Here is a 13,383-nt window from a genome sequence, read left to right on the forward strand (position 1 = left end):
GAGTAAAGGAAATTTCGGTGTCAAATATGACCCCAAGACAACGGGCATGCTGCTTGGGAGTTATGGTTGAACCCTCCAGGGCAGTTTTGATGTTGGGTACAGTGAGGTTAGTAGAAGGGAGAAACACAAGAAGTACTGTTTTGGAGAGATTTAGTTTCAGATAGAGGGAGAACATGATGATAGAGACTGCAGACAGACAATCCTTGGTATTTTGAATTAGAGTAGGGATGATGTCAGGGGAAGAAGTGTATAATTGGGTGTCGTCAGCATAGAGATGATACTGGAACCCAAATCTGCTGATTGTTTGTCCAATAGGGGCCGTGTATAGAGAGAAGAGAAGGGGGCCTAAGGCTGAGCCCTGTGGAAGCCCGATAGTAAGGGGACGAGGAGAGGAAGAGGAGCTGGCAAAAGATACAGTGAAGGAGCGGTCAGAGAGGTAGGAGGAGAACAAGGAGAGGACTGTGTCCTTGAGGCCTATGGAGCGGAGCATAGTGAGAAGGAGCTGGTGATCCACAGTGTCAAATGCGGCAGAGAGATCCAGGAGAATCAGCAGAGAGCAATGACCTTTGGATTTAGCTGTTATTAGATCATTAGAGACTTTAGTGAGGGCAGTTTCAGTGGATTGTAAAGAGCGGAAACCAAATTGTAAAGGGTGAGAGTTATCCGAGAGATAGCGGATTAGACGGGAGTGGGCCAAGCATTCCAGGAGTTTAGAGATGAAGGAAAGGTTAGAGACAGGTCTGTAGTTAGCAGTGCAGTTCTGGTCCAGGGATGGCTTTTTAAGTAAAGGGATTATGATGGCATGTTTAAATGAGGAGGGAAAGATACATGAAGAAAGAGAGAGGTTAAATATTTTAGTCAGGTGAGTGGTGACCACTGGTGAGAGAGACTGCAGGAGATGTGAAGGAATGGGGTCACTGTTACAGGTTGTAGGCCAAGCAAAAGTGAGGAGCTTGGAAACGTCTTTTTCTGAAACAGGCTCAAAGATGTCTAATGAGCTTGAGGTGCAGCAGGGAAGGGGATCCAGGCACTGAGGAGATTGGGCTGAGATATCCTGATGGATGTGGTTGATTTTTTCTAGGAAATAAGTGGCCAGATCCTCACCAGTGAGATTGGTGATGGGGGCCTGTACTTTAGGTTTCAGGAGGGAGTTTAAGGTTTCAAAAAGTCATTTTGGGTTGTTGGATAGTGAGGTGATGAGGGTGGTGAAGTAGGATTGTTTGGCCAGATAAAGGGCAGAGTTAACTTATGTTATGAACTTATAGTGGATGAAGTCTTCTGCTAAGAGAGATTTTCTCCACTGCCGCTTTGCACACCTTGAGCAACGCTGAAGAAAGCGTGTTTGCATAGTGTGCCTTTACATGTGGTGAAGCTGAGGGGGCAATTAACTGTTGGACACAATATACTTGACCCAAGTGTTTTATCTTCTATTAGCCTGAGCCCTGAGCTACCAGGAGTTGTTGTGGGGGGACAGGAGTCAGGGCTATAGGTGTTTCGTCCCCAGCAGTTCGCCCACAGCAGTTTGTCCCCAGCAGTTCGCCCTGGGTACATTTCAGCCACGCACATTTCATCCCCAGCATTTGGCCCCCAGGATGATACTTACCTGTTACAGCTGCAGGTCCTTGGGTCACGGAGTGTAGTCTAGAGGTTCTCCATGACCTCAGATGGAAACAGTTGATTTAACATGTCACAAAAGTGCAGCACTCTGTACAGTACTTTTGTGACCTGTGGATTGATAATGAACAGGAATTCATGAACCACAAGAACAAACTGGCAAAACATCCAAACACAAAATTCTGGCAAAACAGGGTACCCAAGGGCAAAATGTCCCCGGGGGCGAACTGCTGGAGACGAACTGCTGGGGGTGAAACATCCAAATCCCGGGAGTCAGTAGCTACTAATTACTTCCTCTCAATTGTTACTGTGACACAGCCGCAACACATGCAGCTACGGAGGTGAACAACTGATCAACTGGTGTGATCCATGTATCCGGGTTCCCTCTACAGTGCTATAGCTTGTCGAATAAGCAGTGACCTGATCAAATTTGCTCATCTCTATTGGTGAGTAGTTATCGGTTATGTGCAGAAACTTCTGGGCAAAGGCAGGCCCTACTTCCTCTCACTGACACTACAGAAGAAGCTCCAGCTGTTCTGCTGTTAAGGATCTTAGCAGCTCCTTGCTTCCCCCAATAGTAAGATGTCAGTTGGCCAGCATCAAGACAGCAGTTCTCCTTTAATTTTCTGCCCTTTCTTTGTCTCTTTCTGGGACACACAGAAACAAGCAAAGGGACGGATATAGCCAATTAGCTGTGACAGCGCTGACAACCCTTTAACAGAGTGCCAGCACAGCGAAAATTGTCTGATCCTCTCTCCCTCACTGTGACAGCGCTGTCACAGTGAAGAAGCAAGTATTGGTTCATTGTCACAGCGCTGACACCCTTTGAAGGGGTTGTCAGCGCTGTCAAAGATGATTGGACTGAGCTGTTCAATCAGCAGGTCTATGTACATTCACAATGCTTGCTGTGAATATGCTTGAAAATTCATCCTCTTTACAGCTTATTGGTGCAGCTCAGTCCAATCAGCGTTTTACATGAATGGTGTGATTCGGCTGCAGTTTAGCGCAACCTCCACCAGGGGAAGAAAGGTTGCACACTCACAGCATAGCAACACTGAGCAGCCGCACAGGTGTCACAGGGAACAAAAGAGTGGTCAGACGAGCAGAGACAGTAACTGTCAGGAGCAGAAGTACCAGAGGTCACAACAATGCATGTAGTCAGAAACAAGCCAGAAGTCAGGGCCATATGCGGTATCCAAAGCGTGAGACGTAAGACAAAGTCGGGGTACAAGCCAGAAGTCAAAGACGGTCAGGGAACGAGGTATCAGAGAGGAAAAGCAAGATGCAGGTTTCAGAGATCAGGCCGAGTCATACACTGTAAGGAAAATCACCAGACGAACACTAAGTCCGGGAGGATAGGGAACAGGTCTCACACAAAAACGGGAAGTCAGAGGCAGAAAGATCACCAGGGTATACGGGTCAGCTGCTCTAGCCTAGAAGCATGACTGCAGAGGACTGAAAAAGCTCAGCCACCTCCAAAATGAGGCAGAGGGGGTTAACCCCCGCATGACCAGTCCAGAAGGATGATAGCAGAAAAACTCCAGACTGGATCATGACAAATGGAAGCAGTGGACAGAGGCGGCCCTACTGGAGACTGGGCGTAAAGTCCAGTTGTGACGTGTACGACCAGACTTCAGACAGGAAAACTCTAGTTGGATTTTCACCAGTTCCTGCAGAATCAGTTGCGAGGGTGGTCATAGGATAAGTTAGTATCTAGGCAGGAGAGCAGAATACTGAAAGAGTTGCAAACTTTCAGCATTCTATAGACTAGGTACACAAACAATTTATACAGGAAGTCTGGACAACCCCTTTAAGTGTTTAAGATCACTGCAATGCTTTGCTTCCAGATTGGCATATATAAATTTTCCTGCAGTACAAAGTAGCACATGTTTTGCCTCATCAGCCTACATAAAATTGTACACATATTAGGTATTACCTGTTTCTGAGACTTTAATGGGAAGACAATGATCTGACTTTGTCATCTCTGTCCAAGCAAATAATCTTCTTAGAAGTGTTATAGTTACAGGCTGCACCAACAATGATGTCACATTTGGTTTCATTTCCCAAGAGTTTCCATCTAAATAGAAGATATGCACATTAAAAAAATTCAAATTGTTTTAAATTCCCAGAAGGAAAAGAAATGATCTACCTTTATGAGAAAATTGTTTTTCAACATAACGTGTTACCTGCCAAATAATTGTTTGGGCTTCAAACAATCATAAAAAAATAAATATATACTTAATATATAATTAAATAATTTATATTTATGTTTTAAGAAATATATGTATAATAGTAGATGGAGACCCGATGGTATCGAATCGGGAGGGCGGTAATGTCACGATGGGGGCAGGCTTTGCAGCATTGAGAATCTCTCCCCCATGTGCTCACTCACCTATCCATTCTCTCTTTCCTCATGTGCTGACTTCCTCAGTCTGTGCTCTCTTCTTTGACCTGTCTACCCCATGTGCTATATGCATCGTTTTTGTCTCAGCAATGCTGTTTCTCTTCAAGAGTCTCATTTGCCCGTTGTTGTCTTCGACATTGTGACTTTGCTCCTTTCCTTACATCGTCATTGGCATACTCTTTAGGAGGAGCCATGTTGGCATTTATATTTGCTTTTTAAAGAGGCTTTCCATAAACAAAAGTTCATTTTAAAAATTGTCTGAGTCAGACCGTGTACCGAACATAACACAGCTCCTGGGCAGGGGAGGAAGCAAAAGACAATACTGATATTACGGCAGAAGATTGCAGAGGATACATTTTGTGAGGTAAAATATTTTTTAAAAACAGTCAGTGAAATATTTTACCTGACAAAATGAATCCTCTGTGATCCCCTGCTGTTATGTCAGTATTGTCTTTTGCTTCCTCCCCTGCCCAGGAGATGTGGTATGCTCTGTACACGGTCAGACACAAACAATTTTTAAAATGAACTTTTGTTGGTGGGAAAACCCTTTTAATGTGACAGGCTTCCTCTGCCTTTAGACACATTGTGCATCTGCAGCTGGAATCAGCTGAATAATTCACTGCGCCTGCACAGAATTTGTGCAGGTGCTGTAAATCAGACTGCCGCCATCTTTATGCAAAGAGATAGCGGCAGTCACATTAAAACTGCACATGCGCTCCTCCTGTACAAAGATGACGGTGGTTAGTGAATAATTAGGCTGATCCCAGCAGTTTCGTGTTTGCAACGGTGTTCCGCTGGTGGTACTACTCAAGAGGCTGCGTATAGCGTATACAGTGTGTGTGTGTGGTGTGTATGGTGTATGCAGTGTGTGTGAGTGTGTGTGGTGTGTACAGCATATACAGTGTGTGTCTGTGTGTATGGTGCGTATGGCATCACTTGGATGTCCAAATATGGCGGTCGGTGAACGTCCGCCGCTTGGAATTCTGAGATCGGGACACATCTGGATGGAACAGGATGTGAAGACATTACAAGTTAAGTATATGTTAAGATAAGGATGTTAAGCAGCTTTCTCTTAAACATTTATTCTTTTATTTTTTACCTTATTGCATGTTCAAACCTAATGTTCTAGATAGCCCAGGTTCACTATTAAGGAGTTGATCGGGTGCTTTGCTCTCAGTTATGTGCAAATCTGGAGATGCATTTAAGAGTTGGAATTTTAAAAGCCCTTTCACTACAACTTTTATTTTAAATTGACAGATTATAAAGTCATCTTTGTTTTTCTAGGTTCATTCCGTGTGTGTATGTCAGTCTTCAAAGCTTTCTAGCGCTTATTTTGGGTTACACGATTTATCTTTTGTATTGCTATATTAACCCTTTCCTTGTCAAGAAGCTATCTTATGCATCCTTGCAGAATGTTGACTCAGCAGTCAAGAACACATGAGATTTCTCCTGGATACCAATAGCCATATAGGAGTCTGGATTCCAGCTTCAAGAGCATTGAAGAACTTGTAAAGCTGAGAAAAACTGCTTGAATTCAAGAAGTCACAGTTCATCTCAAAATAACACACAGTTTAATTTCTGACTTTTACATTTACCTGTGGCATCCTGTACTGGGTTTCAACTAAAATTTTGGTATTGTAATAGAACAGAGACCTTCAGAATGTAAGTAAATCTTAGGTCATTACTCTAGCGGCAATTAAGGCTAGTATGCAAGGTGTGCAAGATAAAGTGGAGAGGGAGTTGACCTGCATGGGCAAAAGTTAGATCTATGTTGTGTGGAGATGAGCAGATCTGACAAGAATGAAATTCTCCAAAATGTATAAAATTTACCTGGAAATGTAATTTGCAGCAAATTTTTCGCCTTGTCTCCTATTACGCTCTGGGCTCTGAGGAGACCTCAGAGCATAATAACTTTTAAGATGTGGGAAAAAAGAAAAAACTACAATTAATATTCACCTCACATCTGCTGCCCTCGTATGGTCCTCGTTACTTTTTCTTAACACCACCAAAAGCTGACACCCCTGGCATCCTCACACCAGGCACTGCGAATGAGCCTCATAATGTATGATGCGTAACTTTTCAATGCACATATGAAGAAATATCAAGGGCCTCATAGGAGGTTGAAGTCCTTGAGGTCATAACTTTGCCATAATAAGCAGATACTATAAACATGCCTTATGAAGTCATATTACCCCCTATTTATAATGAACAACCATATATAAAATAGAAAGTTCAGATAAGGTTAGTGACTTAACAAACCTTATGCCATTGTGCTTGAACTACAATTCACAGTACCCCAGTACTGAGCAGTGTGGTTCAAGCACTATGGCAAGAGGCATGTTTATAATATCTTGTTTATTATGGAATCTGTTACACCTATCTTCTGACGAGCATCCATTGCTCTCTAGCAATCGGTGTTGGCTAATCATCGTAGGCTGGATCATGAATCTCATAGATCCCATAGTTGCCCTGTTATTGATCCTGTTGTACATTTTCATTCCAACCGTCATCATGACCCTTTTCCAGATCAGTTCATCTAATGACACGTCGGCCATATTTCTCCAGCAAACCTGCACCTTACCATCAGCAACTGTAGGAAAGAGGGCGCTACAATGCCACGGACAATCATCTAGATTATACAGGACTCATCCACACTAAAAATATTTTTTTATGTTACGGTAGGGGACATCTCACTTAGTAATTGTTTTTAGCATCTATTCAATGTTATACAGGCCTTTATTGACAGGCCCCCCAAAAAATTTCTGTTACTAATGAAATACAGTAGGTAAGCCACCTTTTTGCCTTACTGTACTGGCACTTTCTTGTTGCCATACTCCTTCATTCCTACCCCGGTAAGTGCCAGATCACTAAGCTTCAAACTCCTTTACATATTGTCAATAGGTCTCAGTATTGCAAGCCACTCATTTAGATCCAAAATCTTAGCCTTCAGAAGGTGGAGGAGGCAGAAGCACTGGAGGAACTGTTACATACAGAGGTTGGTTCTGCAAGCCCTGGGGATTCCATGACTTGGTATCTAGTGACACCTTGGTATCTACTGATTTAGTTCTCCATCCCTTGGTGTGTACTAGTTTAGTTCTCCAACTCAAGCTGTTTAGTAGTTAAGTTCTCCAACCCATGTTGTCTATTAGTTTAGTTCTCTATCTTACAGTGTGTAGTGGTTTTGTATCAATTATAGTGTAACACTCAGGAGTACAGTAGCAAGTCTGTATTTACACAAATAAACGTAGGTGAAGCAAGTGAGCAACAGTTCAAGGAAAACACAGCAACAGGGAGATACTGAAGTAGTTCATATGCAGCGCTGATGCACGCAAGGTCTCTTGGGCAAGGCACACAATAGGGAAAGCCTTTCAGAGGACACAGCTCACAACAAGGCTCAAAACAAGGCTGGCTGTCTCAGAGTAAGAGTCCTGAAAACAGTGCAGAGCTGTGAACCTCTTAGGAAGTCCAGAGCAGTCACAAATACTGCCGCTGCATACCGACTACTTTAGCTGAAGCAGGACAAACTTACGTGTCCAAAGCAGGCGGGTGGAGACAGATGCAGCGGAACTCACACACAGCTTGCTGCTGAGAGCTGGAGAAGGTTTGCTGGAAGGGCTAAACCGGATCTATTGGAGAGGAGCAGTCTCTTGCAGCACAGAGCCAGGGATTTAGGCAGAATAGCAGTCATATACCAGCCCCCAGGCTCACCCACCCACTTCCTTGACCACTTTTATGCATTCTTGCCACACTTTATGCCCTCAGAATTGCCACCTCTTACCCTGGGAGACTTTAACAGCCCCACCTCCCCGACTGCTTTCCATCTTCTATCTCTAGCTGCTTTTCATGCCCTCTCACAACTTTCAAACTCTGAGACACAACCCTGATCTGAACTTTGTCCTGCTCAGTTCAATCTCCTACCTATATAACTCACCTCTTACCCTTTGTCCCCCATGAAATTAGGAGTATAACCACAACTTTGATGCTCCCTAAAAACACATCGGTTTAGGGCGGCCTATCATGTTACCTAATCAAAGTCCTTTTTATTTATATAGCTTATTCTCTCTTTCTCTGAACATGGTTTGCCAAACTCAACCATACCCAAAAGCCTCAAGCAGCCTATATTTACCCCCCCCCCCATGTCCTCAAGATGGTTGTACCATATTTGTACATAAGCAACTGTTATTTGTGTCATCCGCACCTCACTGTAGATTGTAAACTCTGAAGAGCAGAGTCGGCATTATTTTTTCTTTAATTGTTTGATTATCTTAAACTTGTCAACTCTTGATTGTTTCACATGAACTGCTGACTTGCAAAGCTATGGGGAACATGTTTGAGATATATAAATAAAGGTTTTTATTATTAGTAGATTGAAGATGATGAGCATCAAGCTGTTTGCTTTCCATGTGTAGGAGAAAAGAATCTTTTGACGTGAGCACAACTGCACAAATTATGGCTCGCTGCTGCGCTGACACACGGATAAGTAGGGTGAACTCAACAAGCTGCTTAACTGTGAGAGAGGTGCAGACGGAGATGTTACAGTGGATTAAGAAAGCTAGGATGTGTTTGGTATGTAAGATCAGTCAAAAACAGCAGGCATAACCACTTCCATATCAGCTGACAGGCTCTCAGTCACCCCAACTGTAGGGGGTAAACAAGTGAAGATTCTGCGGCTGGACACCTGTGTGACACCGTAAGGGAGGAGGAAGACTCAGAAGATGCAGTTGACGGGGTGCATTTTAGGATAGTGACATTCCCAGATTATCTCATTTTGATCGCCCATGTGCCAGTTCATGCATGTATAGTTGTGCTGAAAAGTTTACATACCCCAACAAAATTTTTGCTTTCTTGGCCTTTTTTCTGAGAACATGAATAACACCAAAACTTTTTTCCACTCATGGTTAGTGGTTGGGTGAAGCCATTTATTGTCAAACTACTGTGTTTTCTCTTTTTAAATCAAAATTACAACCCAAAACATCCAAATGGCCATGATCAAAAGTTCATAGAAACCATATATTTAAACTGTGTATTGCCCCCTCTAACATTAATGACAGCTTGGAGTCTTTTGTGGTACTGGTGGAATATTTTCTTAGAAGGTAAATCTGCCCACTATTCTTGTCAAAAAGCCTCCAGTTCCTGCAAATTCCTGGGCTGTCTAGCATGAACTGCACACTTGAGATCTCCACAGAGTGGCTCAATGTTATTGAGGTCAGGAGACTGAGATGGCCACTCCAGAAACCTTCACTTTGTTCTGCTGTACTCAATTACAGGTCAACTTGGCCTTTGTGTTTTTGATCGTTGTCATGAAAGTCCAAATATGTCCCATGCGCAGCTTCCAGGCTGATGATTGCAAATTTGACTCCAGTACTTGCTGATAACGTGCTGCATTCATCTTTCCTTCAACTCAGTTTTCTGTGCCTTTGTAGCCCACGCATCCCCAAACCATCAGCGATCCACCTCTGTGCTTTACAGTAGGAATGGTGTTCCTTTCATCATAGGCCTTGTTGACCTCTCTCCAAAACTAATGTTTATGGTTGTGGCCAAAAAGTTAAATTTTGATCTCATCACTCTAAATTACCTTGTTCCAGAGGTTTTGAGGCTTGTTTCTGTGCTGTTTTGCGCTTTGTAGGTGAAATACTTTGTGGTATTTGAGCAGTAATGGATTTCTTCAGGCAACTCAACCATGCAGCCAATTTTTCTTCAAGCACCTCCTTATTGTGCATCTTGAAACAGCCATGCGACTAGTTTTCAAAAAGTCCTGTACTTCAGCTTATGTTATCTGTGGGCTTTACTTTGCATCCCGAACAATTTTCTTGGCAGTTGTGTAAGACATTTTTGTTGGTCTACCTGACATTGGCTTTGTTTTTACAGAGCCCTAGATTTTCCATTTGTTGTTCACAGTTTGAACACTGCTAACTTGCATTATCAATTCCTTGGATATTTTGTGCATCCCTTTTCTGTGGTACAAAGTTCAACTATTTTTTCCTGTAGATCTGTTGACAATTCTTTTGCCTTGCCCATGACTCACATCCCAGAAACATCAGTGGCTGGATGAAAGATGCAAAAATCTATCAGGATCCCTGAAGCTCACTCTGCTTTTATGCACACACTCTGATTACAAGCAAACAGGTAACAGGTGAGGATGCTACATTTAGTAGCCATTCAAACATATTTGTCTCAACTTCTTTGAATGTCATCAGGCCAAAATCACCATGCTATGTGAACTTTTGATCAGGGTCATTTGGATGTTTTTGGTTGTAGTTATGAGAGAGAGTTATTAAGAGAAAACATAGTAGTTTGACAATAAATGGCTTCACCCAACCACTAACCATGAGTGAAGGCAAAGTTTTGGTGTTATCTTTCATATTCTCTGAAAAAAGGCCAAGAAAGCAAAAATTCTGTGGGGTATGTAAACTTTTGAGCACAACTGTTGTATTGAAATTATTTCATGTATTTATATTCTACAATGTAGTTTTTAAAAAAGTTGACATAACGTGATTTTATAGATTTTTGCTGATCTGAAAAAAAAGCAACTGCAGAACCGTGAACGCTGCTGTACACTTTAAGAGTTGGGGCTCAGGATGTATTAGTTGTCGTGTTTGCATAACTATGTGTCTACGTGACCTCCTCATCTTCCTCCTCCTTCTCCTCTGCTGAGCTGCTCATCTGCATGCCTCTGGGTTTTATACCAAGTGTGATCTACTACCTCATCGTCATCCTCTCTGTTCTCCCACTTCTCACCCTGAGAGTTACCCTCCTCTTCCTGCCATGACAGCAAAATAGAGTCAGTGGGAGCCTTAAGTATCTGAGTCTCGTCACGAGTTTATCACCTTCACCCAATGGGGTTAACGTCTGTTGACGAGAGTTTGGATTATGCTCGAACCCAACTTCTTCTGTCCATGGATCAAACTGAGAAAAAAATTTGGCTATTGGTGCAAATAATTTCCTCCTCTTGAGTTTTGAATCTTTGGTGTACAATTCCGATGCACATGACATACAATATGTGAACAGATCTGCAGACTAAGCCATCTAAGTCCCAACAGTCATTTGGGTGGTTGGAGCGTTGCGATGTGGGGGAAAATAACGGTAATTCGAGTGCCACCACTGAGGACTGTACTGTGTGTCATGTAAGGTGGATGAAGAGGAGCAAAGGCCACTTGATGCAACTCTTGCCATTTACTGAAGCACATGTTCTTTTTGGCCCTCATTTACAAAGAGTACTGCTATATGGCTGCCAAAGAAAGGGAGTTACTTATCCAGTAATAGAAATTACAGAAGTTGTAAAATTGCTGCACAATTGTCTCTCCTTGGGTAGCAGTTTTCACCTGTTGACACTTATCCAAGTTGGGATTTGGTAGGTCAACTAGTTATGCCCCTTCAGTCTTTCAGAGGGATGCAGCACAGTGTTTCCACCACCTTGCCTGTTACAGTCTACATCAGCTGGGTTGGCAATAGTGGGAGAGGTGTCAGTCCCCGCTATACTACTTCTAATCTATTTCAATTAATGCAGCTTTGTTGGTGTCTGCCTCTAATTTTTGTAAATGTGTAGACTCTTAGTTGAGTCTCCTTCATACATGTTGCCTGCAGCAGTTGGCCTCTGAGACCTTAAGGCCTCCATTTCCTTGGAGTCAACTACACATGTTACTAATATTTTTCTGGCAATAGCAGTCTATGAAACAGATATTTGTGATACCTGAGTGTGGCTGAGCATGAAAGTAGGTTGTGCTGTTGCATGTGGTATTTCAGGTCTTCCAGCACAGCAGACTTACACCAATCCCTCACCGACCTTGTCTTACTTTGACATTCAATTGAAAGCTGTAAATGCTGGCTCAGACAACGATACCTCATGCATGGCTGATTGCTGCCATGCCATCCTACAGTTTGTAGGTGGGTGAATTGAGGCCACTTTCCTAGTGTCTGTCCTTCATTTGATGTGTTTTGGCAGCTTTGGGGGCTGTTAGAAGGTGTTGTGCATGCATTTGTTTTTGCCTACCATTGACTTGAATGTCGTTCGGTTAATGTTCGACTAACAAATCTGCTAATATTGCAAATTTGGTGATTGTAATCTGAACCGAACATTGAAATATTCGCTCATCTCTAGTCACTATTAATCTGATCCTTGAAATTCAGAATTAGAGATGAGCGAACCTGATCAGTAAAATTTGGCATCTGTTTTCACTTTTACCCATTTCCAATATGAAAATGAAAAATCTGGGGCTAAAACTACATTTTGGTGGTAAAAATTGAATTATTTTTTCTTCACTGCCCAATGGTACAAAATTCTGTTATGTACCTGTTGTGTCAATATAATCACTGCACCTCTAGATGAATTAACTGAAAGGTGTAGTTTGTAAACTGGGGATTCTTATGGGGTTTCTGCTCATCAGAGGGTCTGCTAATGCGACATTGCACCCTCATGCTAGTCCAGCAAATTCTGAACGCCACTATGGCTTTTATTCCCTTCTGCGCTTTGCACTGTGACTCATTAGTAGTTTTGAACCACATATGAGGTATTGGTGTACTCAAGAGAATTTGCACAACAAATTGTGTAGTGCATTTTGTCCCATTACTCTTGTGAAAATAAAAACATTGGGCAAAAACATTTTTGTGGGAAAATTTAGATTTTTTTTAATGTTCACGGCTCAACGTTATAAGCTGCTCATTACAGATTTAGGTAAGTTTCCTGTGGGGCCCAGTTTCCAAAATGGTGTGTCTTGTGAGCAGTTTTGACTGTTTAGGTACATCAGGGCTCTCCAATCGTAACATGGCATCCACAAATAATTACAGCAAATATTACATAAAAAAATCAAATGGAGCTACTTCGCTTCTGAGCTCTGTTGTGCCCCTAAACAGAAGTTTTCCCTTAAATATGGGCTATCAGTATGCTCAGCACCTCATTTTGGCGTAAATTTTTTCCTGTTTCCCTTGTGAAAATAAAAATTTGGGTCTAAAGATAATTTTTTGTGAAAAAAGGTTAAATATTCATTTTTCCTTCCATATTCCATTAATTCTTGTTAAGCACCTGAAGGGTTAATAAAGTTCTTGAATGTGATTTTGAATGCCTCAAGTGGCAAAGTTTATAGAATGGTGTCACTTATGGGTATTTTCTTTCATAATGGCCCCTCAAAGTCACTTCAAATGCAATGTGGTCTCTAAAAAAATTATTTTGTAAATTTTGTCAGAAAGTTGAGAAATTGGTAAAATTTTAACCCTCATAGCTTCCTAACAAAAAAAAAGTCTCAAAAATCATGCTGATGTAAAGAAGACATGTGGGAAATGTTATTTATTAATTATTCTGTGTTACATAACTCTCTGATTTAGGGGCATACAAGTTAAACATTTGAAAATTGATCCATTTTCCTAATTTT

General features: G+C 42.0%; 1 protein-coding gene across 1 annotated transcript in view; it reads right to left on the minus strand.

Moving 5' to 3' along the window:
- Window positions 1-13,383, minus strand: part of NAALADL2 (N-acetylated alpha-linked acidic dipeptidase like 2) — a 980,368-nt gene that overhangs the window by 450,660 nt on the left and 516,325 nt on the right. The window contains exon 6 of the mRNA XM_069726727.1: window positions 3,551-3,691. Within this exon, the coding sequence (XP_069582828.1) occupies window positions 3,551-3,691 (141 nt within the window). The remainder of the gene's footprint in view (window positions 1-3,550; window positions 3,692-13,383) is intronic.

Source organism: Ranitomeya imitator, chromosome 5 (genome assembly GCF_032444005.1).
Source record: "Ranitomeya imitator isolate aRanImi1 chromosome 5, aRanImi1.pri, whole genome shotgun sequence".
Lineage (NCBI taxonomy): Eukaryota > Metazoa > Chordata > Amphibia > Anura > Dendrobatidae > Ranitomeya > Ranitomeya imitator.